The sequence below is a fragment of the Onychostoma macrolepis genome, chromosome 03 (assembly GCF_012432095.1).
Source record: "Onychostoma macrolepis isolate SWU-2019 chromosome 03, ASM1243209v1, whole genome shotgun sequence".
NCBI lineage: Eukaryota > Metazoa > Chordata > Actinopteri > Cypriniformes > Cyprinidae > Onychostoma > Onychostoma macrolepis.
Genome location: NC_081157.1, coordinates 24,904,811 through 24,923,360, shown reverse-complemented (window position 1 = coordinate 24,923,360; position 18,550 = coordinate 24,904,811). Strand labels below are relative to the sequence as shown.

General features: G+C 34.2%; 2 protein-coding genes across 3 annotated transcripts; both read right to left on the bottom strand.

The window, feature by feature from the left end:
• Positions 1-3,146: 3,146 nt before the first annotated feature.
• Positions 3,147-13,362, bottom strand: btr02 (bloodthirsty-related gene family, member 2). Of its 2 annotated transcripts, none has more exons than XM_058771563.1 (7): positions 13,329-13,362; positions 11,072-11,367; positions 10,435-10,518; positions 10,081-10,305; positions 6,685-6,826; positions 3,803-3,829; positions 3,147-3,706 (listed from the first exon to the last, which is right to left on the bottom strand). In XM_058771563.1, exons 2-7 carry the CDS (start codon positions 11,363-11,365, stop codon positions 3,162-3,164), a joined length of 1,317 nt encoding a protein of 438 aa, XP_058627546.1. In that variant the 5' UTR covers positions 11,366-11,367; positions 13,329-13,362; the 3' UTR covers positions 3,147-3,161. The 2 variants fall into 2 exon arrangements, with proteins under 2 accessions (XP_058627546.1, XP_058627545.1); XM_058771562.1 differs by lacking the exon at positions 13,329-13,362 and adding an exon at positions 12,783-12,902.
• A 141-nt stretch (positions 13,363-13,503) lies between these two features.
• On the bottom strand, positions 13,504-18,073 carry si:dkey-120c6.5 (GTPase IMAP family member 7). Its single transcript, XM_058770239.1, has 4 exons — positions 17,800-18,073; positions 16,898-16,941; positions 16,258-16,362; positions 13,504-16,172 (listed from the first exon to the last, which is right to left on the bottom strand). Exons 3-4 carry the CDS (start codon positions 16,313-16,315, stop codon positions 15,202-15,204), a joined length of 1,029 nt encoding a protein of 342 aa, XP_058626222.1. The 5' UTR covers positions 16,316-16,362; positions 16,898-16,941; positions 17,800-18,073; the 3' UTR covers positions 13,504-15,201.
• Between the last annotated feature and the right edge of the window lie 477 nt (positions 18,074-18,550).

Genomic DNA, 18,550 nt, shown 5'->3' with positions numbered 1-18,550 from the left:
TGTGCAAAATGTGCTTGTCACAGGGGTAGTACCCTGAAAGGGACAGCTTTGTTTCTTATCTACTCATAACAGATGCATTTAAGTACCTTAGAGTACCCGTGAGGTACTACTATGAACTGTTTAGAGGTAGATAAGGCACAAACATGTCCCTTTCATGGGACTATCTCAGTGACAAGCTATTGTACCCCTAAAGGTACCATTTTCACTTTTTTTTTTTTCTCTTCTCAGATCATTTCATTTTGTTTTAAAATGGACAAAAGGACAAAGGGCTTAGAAATGTGAAGCTCATGTTTTTGTTAATGTACTTACTGTATGTGTTATTCAGTAAACCTGTATTATGTGAACTGACTGTTGCCTAAATTGACGTTGTGCTGGAACTACTTTTTTTCAGGTGGATGAAAGTCTGGTTATTTGTTTCGGAGATCATTCCTGTTATTTGAATATTTTTTTGGTCCAGGTAAAAAGCCACTTTCTGGTATTAACTCACATGTCGTTTGCCTGATTTAGTGGTACTACATGGTTATGACGTTGAAGATGAAAGATTAGATTACAGAAAGGTCAGCAAGTCATTAATCACACTAGTCGCATGTTAACAAGTGTAATGTTTAATGCTGCCCAAACTACACAACTTCCAAAGTCATTGGATTCCTGTTGTTTTCACACTAACTGTCTGTCATTGCTCAGCTCTTTTCCAGTCAAAACACATTTCATTTGGCAGGATCTGGAGTCACAGACAGATCTATCTCTCAGGCATCTGCAATGTAAATTCTTCAGATCGTCATGTGAACAAGCACCTATTTGCTTTCGACTTCAGGCTTTTGCCAACGATCTCCATTAACTTGTGAAAATCAAGACTTAAACCTTGTAGTATAAATCCACCATATGTCTTGTAAACTGTTTATTTTATTGTTTACTACCTGGTCCTGTGTGGTTCTATTGTATCGTACCATGATGTTTTTAATACATTTCTGTAGTAATCGACATTATGCCACAAAATGCTGTTTATGCAGTTTAACTTGTAACCCAGAACATTCCTTTAAATATTCATGTGGTTTTATACATAAATATTTGGGCACTGTTATGTACAGTGAGCATTACTAGATTCCCTATACATCCAAGAGAATGGGCTCTTTTCACACTGTGGTGGGTGTAGAGCTACGCCTGGTGGGGTGAGTGGATTATCTCAGAAAAACATGAGGAGCCACTGGACACAAGAAGCTTTCTTTCAAACATTCAGAGTGGGCCAAGCAGACTTGAGTCTGTTTATGTCAGTTCTGAATGCTGCTGTAACAGTGCTGCATAAGCATTTAGCTTAAAGCATAAACATCAAAAACACACGTTTAAAAATAGCTTAGACAAAGTTATTTACTGAACCAAACTTCAGATTTTCATTATAAATGACTGAAATTGTTGTTACCTGATGGACGACAATGAGGTCTCTGAAGTTTAACTCCTTCCACAGTCACTCATCTGCTAATCCTCCACCTTCTTGGGTTGGGTGCCTTCGATCTGAATGCAGAGCTTGACCCAAAATGCCATAAACCTGTGATGGAGGTGAGACCTATAGATTCAGACCTCTGAAGAGGCTCAGCTTGGGTGAATGTCTTTTGGGTTGTAAGTTTCAGAGGCAAGGACAGGAGTGAAGTGCTGCCCTCTGGGATGCCAGCTCGGGTCTGTGTAGCGGTGGGCAGAAGCACGCGCTTATGTGCGCGTTCGTGTCAGTGTGTGAATGCGTTAATGTGTCTTGAGTGTGTCTCCCAGTGCCTGGTGTACCAGCACAATGACTCGCTGTTCTCTCGCCCTCGCGCTCCTCCATCCCCAACCCAAGCCATCCATCTAGTCCTCTTTTTCATCCTTCGCCTTCTTGTTCCTTGAAGTGAATTCTGTCGTTTCTTACTACCTTTCATTCAGTTTTGCTTTCATGAAGTTCACAGAGCGAATACAAGTTACGTCTTACTTTCATGTCTCATGACAATGATTTGTGACTAATATGTGTAAAGTTATAAATAACATTTAAGGAATAAATAAGTAACAAAAGTACAATTATAGCTAATGTACATTTTGGTTTTATCATAACCTAAATAAATTGTAATAATATCAAAATTTCACCACCATGATGCTGCAGTGTTGTGGGTTGCTCAAGTGATCTGAGCGTTTCTTAGCATGTTGCTATGTGGTCCCTTCTGAGAAAGTAGTACACTTTAGCATACTTTTAAAAAGATTTTAAAAAACGATAATTAAATTATTGTTACTTATAATTAAATGAATATTTATTATAGTTTAAATTAATATTAAATGCATTTAGTCGATGCAGTAGTACATCTTTATACTGTATATCATTTCATAATTATCGTCTTTTAAATATGGTTAATCTTTACTGCCGAGCATATCAGTCAAGGTAAGCTAAAATATACTTTAATGTAATTTCTATTGAAAGTCATGTATTTAAACATATTTATAATTGCACATTTGTAATGACAAAGCTGCAATTTAGTACAATTAAAATATATTAACTTTAAAAGTAATATCAAATAACACACAACATTTAAATTATAATAAAGTGCTTTAGTATGTTAGTCAACACATCAAAGTAAGTGTACTTTAACGCTTCACAAAAGATTAAGAAAAGATAAAACATAAGGATTTAAAATGTATATTAAAGTCAAACATTTAATTTGACATGTTTACAAACTGCACTTTTTAAAAAAAGTGTTACATAAAACATAATCATAAAACTGTACGCTCTTTAAGAACACTTACTACAAGTTGCCTTTTTTCATTAATATTATATTATTTGCAAGATAAGTTTTTAGAAAATATATACTTTTAAGATTTGAAGAATACTAAGTGTACTTCTTTTTCACAGGGGATTGACAGGATTTTTATTATTATTATCATTTATCAGCTCAATTGTAAGTCTAATCGCTTAAAAACAGTCTACCTCTCCTGAAAAAAATCGGACAGTTTGAGGTATCATTCATGCTTGTAGTGTAGTACTAAAAAAAAAAATAACACATTAACACATAAAAGGTTTTAGCAAGCACCAGTAATAAATAAAAAGTTATTTTTGTAATAATAATAATAATAATGATGCAATTAATTGCATCCTATGATGGCAATGGTAAAGAAAGAGAAGGGGCAGTAAGATCTAGCATATTGTTTCAGATGCTGCAGCAGCTGCTGCTGATGATAAGGGGAGCAGTGTTCTTTTCCCCGTGGGGTCGTCCCGGGCTGAAGATGGGGTGGAGCTTATCTGTGAAAGTATCTTTGAAAGTGTAGATATGAGTCCCGGTATCCAAACAATAGAAAGACACACGTCCCTCCTCAAAGTCCAGGTAAATAGACAGTCTTTTGGGTTTGTGACTGAGGCTGAAGAAAGTTGGAGGGGATGTGTTACCAATGTATTGGGTGCCATTCTTTAAGCTAAGCATCCAGAAGCCGTTGGCTGGACAAATTGTGAATTTTCCCTTTCTGTTGACAGATTGTTTGGCTACTCCCAGATCCCAGTCAGTCTTGTCTCCAACCTCCACTTCCCAAAGGTGCTTTCCATGGCTAAAGGCTTCCTTGGATATTACGTTAGCCACCCGGTCAAACCTTTTGGGGTTTTCTGGGACTTCTTGTCGCTTATTCACATGTCTAACCTCCTTCCTGTCCTCAGAGATGTAGAGGTAAGCGTGAGCTGTCCGAGGATTCAAATTTACATCAACTGAAATGAAAGACGGACGATTAGCTTTCCAGCGAAAACAACGACAGAAAACAAACTCTATAAAAAAACATACATAAATGTACAATGAAAACACACCTGAGTATTTCTGCAGTCTCTTCAGTTCTGAAAAATAATTGCACATGAAACATAAATGGCAGAAAAGTTACTTTCTTTAACATTTACATTTAAACTGTTCTCAAAGGATCGAGAGCTTGGCAAGTTAACTTATTCAGTTCGGCACACATTCAAAAGTATATATCTCCTCCCTCCTCTCTCTTTCTATATATATATATATATATATATATATATATATATATATATATATATATATATATATACAGTATCTATATAGTATCTATATTTACAGTGCTGAGTAGATTACTAATCCATTACTGATTACAAATTTACATGACGGAAATTGCAGTCAGTAGCATATCTGAATTGCATATATTAGGTAATGTAGTCTACTTTTTGATTACTTTTAGATTGCATTACTTTTGACCTAACTTCGCATAGACTTTAATGTGATTATTGTGTACTCCTCCACCTTCTTGGGTTGCGAGCTAATAATTAATGAAATCATAAAAATGTCAAAACCTTGGGGATCCTTACATTACATGAAACATTATTAAACATGGAAACATGACATTACATGGTCAAAGTCTTCCAGGCTTGAAATATTTTTGTCCAGGCTTCCAATATTAATAATTAGCAAAGGTTACTGGATAATACACACTATTTCACAGCTATGCATCAGCACTATTTAATAACTTTAAAGTAAGAAACAATTATTAGTCTCATGTAGCCTAGGTGCTGGTCATATAATTAGAATATCATCAAAAAGTTGATTTATTTCACTAATTCCATTCAAAAAGTGAAACTTGTATATTATATTCATTCATTACACACATACTGATATATTTCAAATGTTCATTTCTTTTAATTTTGATGATTAGAGCTTACAGCTCATGAAAGTCAATCAGTATCTCAAAATATTAGAATATTACTTAAGACCAATACAAAAAAAGGATTTTTAGAAATCTTGGCCAACTGAAAAGTATGAAAATGAAAAGTATGAGCATGTACAGCACTCAATACTTAGTTGGGGCTCCTTTTGCCTGAATTACTGCAGCAATGCGGCGTGGCATGGAGTCGATCAGTCTGTGGCACTGCTCAGGTGTTATGAGAGCCCAGGTTGCTCTGATACTGGCCTTCAGCTCATATGCATTGTTGGGTCTGGTGTCTCTCATCTTCCTCTTGACAATACCCCACAGATTCTCTATGGGGTTCAGGTCAGGCGAGTTTGCTGGCCAATCAAGCACAGTAACACTATGGTCATTGAACCAGCTTTTGGTACCTTTGGCAGTGTGTTGCCAAAGTCCTGCTGGAAAATGAAATCAGCATCTCCATAAAGCTTGTCAACAGAAGGAAGCATGAAGTGCTCTAAAATTTCCTGGTAGATGGCTGCGTTGACTGTGGACTTCAGAAAACACAGTGGACCAACACCAGCAGATGACATGGCAGCCCAAATCATCACTGACTGTGGAAACTTCACACTGAACTTCAAGCAACATGGATTCTGTGCCTCTCCACTCTTCCTCCAGACTCTGATTTCCAAATGAAATGTAAAATTTACTTTCATCTGAAAAGAGGACTTTGGACCAATGAGCAACAGTCCAGTTCTTTTTCTCCACAGCCCAGTTAAGATGCTTCTGACGTTGTCTCTGGTTCAGAAGTGGCTTGGTAGCCCCTTTCCTGAAGACGTCTGAGCGTGGTGACTCTTGATGCACTGACTCCAGCTTCAGTTCTCTCCTTGTGAAGCTCTCACAAGTGTTTGAATCGGCTTTGCTTGACTGTATTCTCAAGCTTGCGGTCATCCCTGTTGCTTGTGCACCTTTTCCTACCCAAATTCTTCCTTCCAGTCAACTTTGCATTTAATATGCTTTGATACAGCACTCTGTAAACAGCCACACCTTTCAGTAATGACCTTCTGTGACTTACCCTCTTTGTGGAGGGTGTCAATGTTCGTCTTCTGGATCATTGCCAAGTCAGCAGTCTTCCCCATTATTGTGGTTTCAAAGAACAAGACATACCCAGAATTTATACTGTAGTATTTATACGGTCATTTATTCAAACTCAAATGTAAATATTCTAATATTTTGAGATACTGATTTTTGACTTTCATGAGCTGTAAGCTCTAATCATCAAAATTAAAAGAAATAAACATTTGAAATATATCAGTATGTGTGTAATGAATGAATATAATATACAAGTTTCACTTTTTGAATGGAATTAGTGAAATAAATCAACTTTTTGATGATATTCTAATTATATGACCAGCACCTGTATATAAATGATAGGTTCATTTAGAAAGAATTGGAAAGAAAAAAGAATTCAAAGAAAAAATAACTGGGGTGAATCAATAAATTATTAATAATGTACTGCTATTGTGTGAATAATACATAAAAGCAACTATAATCGGATTATGAGGATTTTAAAATGTAATATAATCTAATTTACAAGTACTTATTTTTTCATTTTTTCAATCTGATTACGTAATCCAGTTTACATGTACTCAGTTAATACCCAGCACTGTATATATAGTAAATTTGTTTATTTTTGAAACACAAACATATTTGTTATACAGATTTGTTTATGTTTCATGGGCCAATTCCACAACAGTCACGGACCTTATTCTGCCACCTACTGGCATGGATGTATTGTCTCCAGTTATGTTATCGGCTCTTTTAAGAAGCAAAATGTGGACATACACTAAAATTGTACAGCTTTTGACCCCAGAACTTGGAAACATTCATGTTTTAAATGCTAAAAAAAAGCATAAGCATAGGCGTGATTAACAGAAGAAGCTGTGAGAAGTATGTTTAGTACTAACAGGCAAAAGCAGAAGGACAAGCTAGGAGGACAGTATGAAATACTGAAGCATATACTGTAGCATTATTCTAATCATGCAGTCATACCAGCTTTAGAAAGTCTTCTAGCTTCCATCGTGACTGTATCCATGAAATCCACCACAGCCTGCCTGGTGAAGCCAACACAAGGATCATTCTCCAGTGTGACTTTAGACCAGTCTCTCATCGCTCGCGGTATATCACTGAAACTCTGTAGATGAAAATATGTCAATTATTCTATACTATGCAACACTTTCTAAAAGGAAAAGTTCACCCAAAATAAAACTGTCATTATTTGCTTGTGAGGCATAAGAACTAAAAGCAAAGGGAAAGATTTTCAAATAAGAACGACATCAATTTCAGTCTGTTTCTCACTTATAGCTATTGCATGACTGCAAGAATATAACGCACAAGTCATATTGACCACTTTTATTGTGTTCCATGGTTCTTTCTGAGCCTTTTCAGAACAGACATCACTAGTTGTGTGAGCTGTGTAAAGATTCTTCAAAAATTCTTCATGTTGTACTGGAGCAAAAAAAAAAAAAAAATAGAACATGGTTTGGAACAACATGAGGGTGAGTAAATGATTACTGAATTTTCACTTTGAGGAGAATAATACTTTACAACATTTAACATAATAAATTCAAAGACTATATGGTTACACAAATGAAAAAGTAAAAATAATGATTACAAACAAAATCATTGGTTTATATGTGTTTGTACTAATTTTGCATGTTTTTTAAAATATATTTTGCTTTTGCAAGGATGGAAACAAGTTTCTGTAACATTCGAGAATATACTGTAATATTCTAGTGCTTTCTAACATTCCAGAACATAGTAAGACTAGTCAAAAAAGACAAAAATCATCCAATGTACAGTCCACAAGACTTTATAGAAGAACTTAGTAAGGTTGATTGGACTGCGGTGTTGCAGTGTGAGGATGTGGATATGGCCTGGGATAGGTTTAAGATGAATTTTTTAGACGTTTTGAGTAAGGTTGCACCTTATAAGGAAATAAGAATTAAGCAAAGACTGAACCTTGGAAAAGGCAATTAAAGAGCGTAATGATAGTTTTAAGGTTTTTAAAAGGGATAGAAATAATGATAATTTTGAGGAATGAGGTAAGAGATAAGGTAAAAGAGGCTAAAAAAAAACTTTTTTTAAGGATAAGATTAGTGAAATGAAGCAGGATTCTCAAAAAAATATGGAGAGTATTAAATGACTTAGGGTATCAGGAAAAGACTAAGATAAAATGTTCTAAAATTAGCCATAATATAGATGGAAGGTTGATATCTGATCTGATAAAGGTAGCAAATCATTTTAATAGATTTTTTACTACGGTCGCAGAAAAACTGGTAAATGAACTTCCAGCACAAATTGGTATATTTAATGATAAATTAGTTAAGGAGTATTATGCTAAATGCAGTATTATGCTGGGAGGTTTTTTGTTCACTAAAGTAAAGGAGAGTAACATTTTTAAGAAATTAATCAATCTTAAAAGTAGTAAAGCAACAGGGTTAGATAATATTCCAGTGAAGTTTCTTAAGGATTCAGCCAATTTTATTACTCCAATGGTTACCCATATTATAAATCTTTCAATTTGTCAAGGTAAGGTTCCTGATGAGTTAAAACAAGCAAGAGTTATTCCCCTTTTTAAAAAAGGTAGTAGGTTTGAGTGTAATAATTATAGGCCAATGTCAATTCTGAGTGCTTTATCAAAAGTGATGGAAAAGATTATTTTTGAGCAGATTGAAGACTATCTTCTTAAACATAATGTATTGTATGAGTTTCAATCTGGTTTTAGGAGAAAACACTCCACTGAGACAACTATTTTATATTTAACGGATTATATAAGGAAAGAAATGGATAAAGGGAAGTTAAGTGGGATGGTACTGTTAGATCTTCAAAAAGCGTTTGATACAGTCGATCACAGTATTCTGCTTTTAAAAGTTAAAGTGATGGGTTTTAGTAATATGGCCTGTAAATGGATTAAGTCTTACCTTGAAAATAGGTGTCAAATAGTAGATTTAAATGGGGTGTTTTCGAATTGTTTGACCATTTCATATGGGGTTCTGCAAGGGAGTGTATTGGGTCCTTTACTTTTTTTATTATATATTAATGACTTAAAAATGGTCTGTTCAAATAAGCTTTTATTATATGCAGATGATGCAGCAATAACTGTCTCTCATGAGAGGAAGGAAGATATTGAAAATGAATTAAGTAGAGAGATTGAATAATAAATTGTCTTTATATTTGGGGAAAACTGAAGTTATATTATTTGGCTTGGCTGCTAAATTGAAAAAAAAAAATTCTTTAGATTAGAGGTAAAGGTTGGAGATCAAATTATTACACCTAAACGAGAAGTAAAATATTTGGGTTGTGTTTTGGACAGTAATTTGACAGGAGAAAAGATGGCTGCTTTAGCTCACTCAAAAATTTGTAATCTAATAAAATTTTTAGCAAGACAGGCGGCTATTTTAAATACTGAAACTCTAAAAATGTCGGCTGGTGCATTAATGCAGTCACACTTTGATTATGCTGCAGTTTTTTGGTATAGCGGTATTTCAAAGAAATTAAAAAATAAACTGCAGACTGCTCAAAATAAGGGTTATTTTGAAAGTACCGTACATCCACTGATGCATTTGCGAGATGAACATTATAGGAAAATTTGTTTTTTAAAAGTCGAAAAATGGGTAACTTTTTTTTAAACTAGTGATGGTGTTTAAGATATTAAAGAAAATGGTTCGAAAGTATCTGTTAGAATATTATTTATTTGTAAGAGAGATTCACTGTTATTCTACAAGGGCGAGTAGTAATAATATATATCCTTGTAGGTTTAAGAGTGAAATGGAAAAAAAAATAATAATAATTTATATACTAGCTCTGTTGCTTGGAATAAATTACCTGGGTGTATCCAAGAGATACAAGTTGATAGTATTTTTAAAAGGGAAGTAATAAAAAATGGTTGTTTTATCATTGACTTTTTGAAGTTTGTGTGGTGAGTTTCTGAACTTGATGTGGTTTGCACTCCATTTATGATTTGTTCATCCATTTTTTTGAAATACCGAGGACCACAATGGAAATAAGCCAAAGCCGAAGGCTTTTTTGTGTATTTTATCCTCGACAGTTTTGAAATGTGTATGAACTAGTCTTTTTGGACTTTTTTGTATTATGTTTTAAATTTTGTCAAATAAAACAAACAAGCAAACAAAAAAAATGCTCTGAAGTTTTGGACGATTCACTTTTGGTAACTGTCTATGTCATTTCTATGCATAAGTAACAGATTCCCTTTTCAACATTTTTATTTATTTATTTATTTAGTTTTCATACGTCAATCATCTGTTAATGATACACAAAAAGTAATGTGATTTTTGTATTCAGCATGTCAAACTTTATAAAGAAACATTAAAAATAAAAACAAAACTTTGTTTCACTGTTATCAAAAGAGAAATTAAATATTGCTACCTTTTTAAGGCGCTCCTTGTCATCCAAGTGCTCAGGATTGGTGTGCCCATTGTCCAGTTCCAGGATTTCTTTCTCCAGGTCTTTTACAAGTCTTTCAACTCTTTTCTCCGCCTCTTTTTGTTTCTGCTCAACAGCAGTCACTACCAGTTTATGGCTCTTCTCTAAGGTGCTCAACAGAGAAGAAAACACCCTTTGACTTTCCTGAACCTCTCGAAGACATGTGCTCTGTTTGGAGGAAGAACAGGTTTTCTTTTAGAAATAGCCTAATTAAAAAAAATAAGATTAGCCAGAAAGAAATCCTCCTTATTTATTGAAATATTAATTGTGTTCACCGTGTTGCAGTCGGTCACATACCTTTAGGAGCTTTAAGGAATTCTGAAGTTTCTCAATCTTCTGAACTCTTTCTTGAACCATTTTCTGCAGCTCTCCTGCATTCTTCTGTTTGCAGTACACGAGTAAGAACAAATCCACATAATTGTTATTATTATTATTTTTAGGAATGTTGTGTTAATCATTAAACTATAATTTACATTGTGCAGTGAATCCTTAGAAAAAGTATATTTTTATTTATTTATTTAAAAAAAAAAAAAAATATATATATATATATATATATATATTAAGCATATTAATATATATATATTAAGCAGCACAACTGATTTCATCACAGATAATGACAAGAAATGTTTATTGAGCAGCAAATCAGCATAAAATGAGAATGATTTCTGAAGCATCATGTGACACTGAAGACTGGAGTAATGATGCTGAAAATTCAGCTTTGCAACACAAGAATAAATTAAAAATGTAAAATATATTCAAATAGAAAAAGGTTATTTTAAATTGTATTATTTGACTGTATTATTATATATTTGATTAAATAAATATAGCCTTAGTGAGCATAAGTTCCTTCAAAAACATTTTTAAAAAAAATTTAGTATTATAAATGGGAGTATACATTTAGTTTTTTTTAGTTTTTTTTAATGAAAGTACTCACAGGTTCATCTTGAAGTTCATCCATACTGAAGAACTTGGATTTAGCAGCCAAACGTGTCTTCCTGTAGTTTTCAGTGACGTCCGCCAGTATGCGGTTCACGCTGATATGGGGTCTGGAGCCAAAGGCCTTCCTACAGAGCGGACACTCGTCTGACCCGCTGCGGCTCCAGTAAACACGGAGACATGCTTTACAAAAGCTGTGTCCGCAGGGTGTTGTCACTGGGTTGCTGAAGATCTCCTCACACAGAGAGCACAGGAAGTGCTTCTCGGACAGGAGACTGATGGTAGATTCCATTCCTGAGAGAGCACAATGTCACAACATTTCCACATGAATGTATTATGTATCAAATGAATGTACCAAATAAAATGTAGCAAATTAATTGTTATGTACACTGTTAGACATTTCTGTAATTTCCACAGTTATTTACTGTATATCACCCAGTATAATACTGCAAATTCCCTTTACAGTAAATAACTGTAATACCCTTTGCATCATGGGAATTTTCTGTGACGTCAGACCCCACATACAGAGACTAACTGTATTTTTTAAAATTGCTGTATACTACTGTAACGGTCTCTTTGACGCCATTATACTGAGGTCGTTTTATTTTCCTAATTTCTTACATTTGGATTGACACAATTTGCCCTACACTGTGTCTATAATGCCGCAGCAGCTTGAGACTGACTACTGGATGTGTTACATCGCTTCTAATGATTGGAAAATCCGTTTGTACTTCGTGTCAGAAACGGCGCGAGCGCTTGTAGTACATCTGTAAATCCAATGAAATCTATATTAAAATGAATGAATTACAGTAGTATACTGATAAATCAAATATAGTTTGCTACTGTAAATTGTAATTACAGTAACTTACTGGCAACAGTGTTGCCAGTAAGTTACTGTAAAAACCCTTTGAAATGTCTAACAGTGTACTGACAAGAAGAATTCATTTTTAACTTATTTAGCAAAATAAATGAATAAATAAATAAAAAACTGCTCCCAAATACTAGAAGGAAATAACTACACTGTAAAAAGTGATAAGTTGACTTAACTTAAAAAAAAATTGAGGAAACCCGTTGCCTTAAAATTATTAAGTAAATAATAATAATAATACAAATTTTAAAAAATTAAGCGAACTTGACAATTCACTTAACTTATTTTTTTAATTATCACTTAGTTAAAAATTTTAAGGCAACGGGTTTCCTCAATTTTTTAAAGTTAAGTCAACTTATCACTTTTTACAGTGTATTAAAGTGAGTTTATAATTAAGACAAGAAGATATATTTTCCAACGAGCTAAGAAAGATCAAATATAATTCAGAGGGAAAAGACAAAACAAGACTTCATATATTTTGCATTTAAAGTACAAACGCAGCTTAATTTAAGGATGTTTATATATTTGTACTGGAAAACAAGACAAAAATAGGAAGATCTTAATTTTCAGCATGACTTTCATGAATTTACAACTTTCTGCTCTGATTTAGGACTTTTTAAGGCCTCAATCTGCAAATTAATATTTTTAAGACCCATAAACCCTGTATAAGTTCGCAACTTCATGTAATTAAATAAATGTCTGCTGCACATAACATGGCTATTTGTATAGCCTGTTTTGTCCCAGGAATCATGAATAAGTGACTAGCGATGGTCTGAGGTCTAGTGTAGCATGGAAACACATTAACTAAGATAAGAGACCGGGAAATTCTTGTCAGACTTACCAGGTACAACATACCAGTTTCGAAAAAAAACCAAACAACAAAAAAAAGCATTATGCTGTGCTCTTTGTAAGCTAACTTGACTTTCTGCAACAACTGTCATTTATAGAGGATAGCTTGAGCTACTGTGTCTCTGCAAATATTTACAAACGCTTTATATAATGAGTTTGTGTAGCATTCCACTGAGTGTAAAGGGGATCTTCAGAGGCCTCTGTTGAGCATGTGGTATGGAGAAGAACGGGTTCAACCAGAAACCTCATGTCGTCATCAGGACAAATCTAAATATTTATCTAGCAGCTTTCGGGACAGATTTTCAGACATGTTTTTGAAATGGTAGCTATAAACATTGAGCAATAAATCTAACTTAAAAATGAACTTTTTGATGTATTTCAAAATGTAACTGTATTATACAATTACATCATTAAAATTTTTAACCACTTATTCATATCATCGTTTTAAAAAGCTATATTGTATCTGTTGCCCTTTACATTGTGAGCTAACATTTAAAGTTACAGGACAATAGTTAATGGAAATCTCATTGGATCTTACCTGTACTTCAGCAGACGAAGCGAGTTGTTCCTACAGTGAGTTTCATAAAGTGAACTAGACCATAAAGTACACAGGTGTGTTTTTAGCAAGGGGAGGAGACTAACAATGTCTGCCTTGTACTTTATACTGAGTCACACACCTTACCAGATGATAAATAGACTCAAACAGCTTTAAAGCGTTGCAGTAGGTTTTATTACTGCAATTTAGACAACATATCAAATGTACAGCTTTATACAACAAATTTCATACAACTAAATAGATTATGTATTTATTTTTACAAATAAACAACATCTCATATAAAATATCTTTGTACAAACATATTTAGTTTAAAATGTATTAAAAATACATTCACACAGTGCCCTCCAAAAGATTAGATATGCTCTATAGGGCAATATCAGCATAAATCCTTATCATTTTATTTTATTTTTTTATGTAAATGCATTAAAATGACTTGCTTTTATTGTTGAAGACCAGCAATAATGATTTCCATTTCGATTACAAAATAATGGCTATATATAGATATCACAGTAAGATGTGGCAGCTGTAAAGATTATTGAGTCAGAACACTTTTATAGCATTGCAGATTGATTGGTGATTACACATCATAATTTATAAATAGCTTTACTATCTTTATATGATTTGAATACAAATTAAGTTAAAATATGTTTTTATAGTTTGTGCTTTGCTAATTGAGTGGAAAAAAAGGGATTTTTTTTTTTAATAGGAAAAGGATAAGGAAAGGACCTTAAATTGGGACTGGAACTCAGTAGCTGCCCACAAAGCCATGACAAACATTGGCAAATGTAGTGACTAGCCTACTTCATCCTCAGAAACCCTCATTGTATCATTGTGGATTTTAAAAAAAACAAACAAAAAAAACTTTCTTTACTTCCAGACAATGTTTAAAGCCAACCAAATCAGCTTCTAATTGCAATATGCATTAGATGATTAGTGGGAGGTAGAGATGTGCAAAATTTATTGTGTACGTTAATATCATAATTGTTGTTTTAATGATATGTGAGCTCACATTATAAGTTATTCTGCAAAAAACAAACAAAAACACACCTTGAAAGTCCAAAAGCATTCACTGCATGATGCAGTCTATTACAATGAAAAAAAAAAGCCCCTATGAGTTATGAGGGCAAAAAAATAGCCCTATATGGGTTGTTATTTATATTTAATATTACGTCATTTATATTTACACAATATGATGTAAAATCAGATAAGCAAGAGTGCCATTTTCATGAATATTAGTGCTCGAGTGTGATCCTATTAACTTCCAATTCCTATTAATATTATATATATTAATATTATCCAACTTTGTTCCTATTAACTTCATACAACAGTTCACAAAAACAAGAAGTTAATATTGAGTGAAATTTTAGACACAATATTGTATTTTTTCCCCCTCTGTTTCACCAACACAACCATTTCCAAACAAAGCTGGAGCAGAACATTTGTGTGTCTCAAAGCAACACTGCAGTGTTTAGTTCCTGAATGAATCTGTTTTTGAATGAATCATTAAGACAAGCAGCTACATGGCTCATTTCTAAATAAACCAGCCATTTTGAACAAATTGTTTGAATGAATGATTCAAAGAAGGGATTTACCACCACCATCTGGTGGTTTTAGTGTCATGTTTATTTATTCATAACAAGCCCAAACCAGCCAAGGTACCAGTACAAAAACACACTAATCAAAATATTGCTTAGCCTAAATGCATTCAAAATTGTGAATAATTTGTAATAAATAATTATTCTTGGTATTTTAAAGTGCCCACAATAACAATGCCGTGCATATTCATTATCTTGATATATCGCATTACCAAATGCCGGCACATGTCTACGATGCACGACGATTTATTGTCACACCCTTAATGGGCATCTGTGAAGGATTTGTAAATGTAGCTCCATGCTGCATTAGCTGCACCTCCAAACACAGCACCAAGACCAGCACCAACAGCAGCTCCCACTGCCATACCTTCATATCCTACTGCAAATCCCAGAAATGCACCAACAAACGCTCCTTTTCCCATTGCAACGGCATAATCAACAACTCTAACAGTAAAGCCAAGCTTGTCTGCAACAACCAGCTCTGCTTTCTCTCTGCACTCCAACTGTATCTTTTCTTCATACTTCAGGATCTCACTGGCAAGAGCTTCTCCTGAATGTTGGTTCTCCAGCGCCTTCAATGTCCCCCTGATCTCTTTCTCCTTTGATTTTCTGATGAAACGCTCCTCTATCTGAATTCTTTTTTCGGCATCCTTAAATTCCATGTTTGAAAACATTCCATGCTCCGAGACCATCTCATCCACCTTGTCAAGCAATGTTTTTGTCTGGCTACTCTCAGTCCGGTTTATTTCTTCATTGTAGAAGATGTAGTTCTGACTACATTTCTCAGCAAGCTCTCTAAAGCTCTTATTCTTTTTTACCACGTCCTCTATGGACAGAGTTTTCATGCCTCGCTCATGGTATAAAACAATCAATGTGTGCTTCAAGACACGTTCCCCAAAGTAGTGTACCATAGGCTTCAGTATGTCCATAGTGTCAGAGGTCAAGTGAAATGGGTCTACAACGAACACCATAGCATGAGGACCTGGACATGAGAAACAAACTGCCTTCCTGAACTCCTTATGAAGTATACTGTCCGGCAAGTCATTATTCTGAAGATTTGGTGTGTTGACTAGGGTTATGTTTCTCTCCTGCACAAATCCTGAACTTTTCTTGGTAGCTGAAATATTGACTTCATCTCCGGTAAAGACGTCTTGCCCCAACACAGACTGCGTCAGTGAGACCTGATCACAGTTGCCAAAGACCAGCATCCTCAGTGGTGTTTCTCTGCTCACTGTGAGATGAAGTTAGAACATCTTTCACTGTTAATCAAATAAACTCTTAATTCCTTAAATGTTCTGATTTGTTCATCAACTCACTGTTAGGTGGAATGTCTGAGCTCAATCTTCTCCGTGGTTTCCCTTTGACTGATGCCATCTTAAGTATAACACTCACAGGGGTTGAAGAATTCAGGATATGCTATCCTATTAAAGTAAAATACCTTTTCAGAAACAAATAGAATCTAGATAAAAACAACAACAACTATATATTTTACCATAAAAACGAACTGAAATAAAAAATATATATTAAAAAAGCAAACTTATTTTATTTCAGCTAGTTGCTAGCATTTCTCATGTTCAATTAGTTTAAACTGATGTAGTAAAATGACTAAAACCGAAATAGAAATTAATAAAAAATTATACAGACATTAAAAAAACTAAGACTAGTAAAAATGACAAAAAACTAACACAATTACTAAAACTAAAAACAGAAAATAAAATGAGAACTTATTCAAAATATAAATGAACACTAGTATCTTCTTATAAATTTCATACATGTTTGGAACGACATGAGGGTGAGTAAATGACAGAATTTTCATTTTAGGTTTTATGCTTAATGTAACATTACAACAATAGGGCATAAAAGTAACATATAAAACATTCCAAAGCATGACTGTTAATATGAAGTAGACTAAATATAGTGCTTTTATTTAAAAAAAAAAAAAACCCTGAAACTTACCTCTGAAGGTCATGAACTTGTCACACCAATCCAGCAGCATCCCACTACAAAATAATGCAGAACATTTTAAGCACACAGATTCAATTTTATTATGTCGTATTTCACAGTACTGGTGTACTACCTGCTTTACACAGATTGTGTAATAAATCAGAAATGAAATATCATACAAATAAATCGCTCTTTAATATCTATCATATCATAACTGTGTTCACAGTTTGGTCTATACAATAAGAAGGTAAGAATCATCAGAATGAATAAGAAATCATTACAATATATTTGCTAGGACCTGAAAAGGGCATATGGTGTAGGTTTTAAGGACACGCGTTACGCGTTTCTCCAAAAAAAAAAGTACGTTTGCAGGTTTGTAATCAGCAAAAAGCAACACACTCCAGCAACAGAAAAAGTCACTAGGCCTACCTAAAGCAGGAGTCCAGGAGTCCCACCCTCTTTCTGACATGTTTGTTTTCTAACTATTGATAGCTTGGATCGCTTGTCTTTCTCTACTGCTTTAGTTTTAATATGTATTATCGAGTCAAAAAGCGTTTTTCAAAAGTTTCATTTTTGAAAATCAGTGTCACTATTCCTGCGGCCATGGGTTCAAATACTTTATTTAGCGTTCACTGTCCTTAAATGCAGTTGCTAACGCGAAAGTTTATTCATAAAAAAGACACAACATAGGCCATCTGTCACGACGTGCACTAAAAGTGCAGCATTTGCGTTAATTCAGTCGCAACCAATATCCATAACAATTATTTACTAATCCAAATGTTTTCTCGTATTATAACAGTCACTTAGTGAACTTTTGAATTTGCATGACGGACGCTTTCTCAAATAGCCTAATTTCTTAGGCTACTCAACGCATAACAATGCTCAAATAGCCTATATTATAGATGTGTACATACCTATTTCCTGTGGTTTTCACCAAAGGTTGATGGAAGTGCGAAAAGACTTGGCAGAATACGAAAATGAAAGTACAGCCTTCTTGTATTTCTCATGACTGCCGCCTCGTGTACTACGACTGAAATAGCTGCATGTTTCTGTAGGGGTCAGTGTCAAGTACATGTAGTTATCGCTGCACAACACAAGATCCATAACATTAGCACCGAATCTATGCCTACACAGAAGTAAGCCCTGTCTATAGGCGCTGCCCCAGTATGGTGTGTGTCAAGCCGTGTTAGTCTGGTTGTTTTGATAAGAGGGAGATGAACGCAGGAGTTGCAATAAACGCTTTTATTCTGTTGCACAAAACTGAAGAAGACATGATGACATCTTGTTTTTTTGGGGGGGGTTTTGAAAAACGGAAAACGAAAATGGTGCCGTTTTCTCATGTTTCTTTTTTTTTCAATTTTAAATAAAAAACGAACGAACGCAAGGCAACACGGACCCCTAACCGTTTTTAAATATAGTTTTAGAGAAATGTAATTTTATTAAAACTAGTGTTTGGGGCTATCAGTGCAGCGCAGTGACACATCAGAAACAAAATTATGCAAATACACATAGGCTACAAATTTATTTTTTTAATTTACACGTTTCAGTTACATAACAAATTTCCTTCCAACTGAGCACAATAGTCTTCAAAATGTGTTAGCTATAGCCTATTTGTAACGGGAACTTACAAGATGGTCACACAGTTACTTGTTTGACACCATCAGC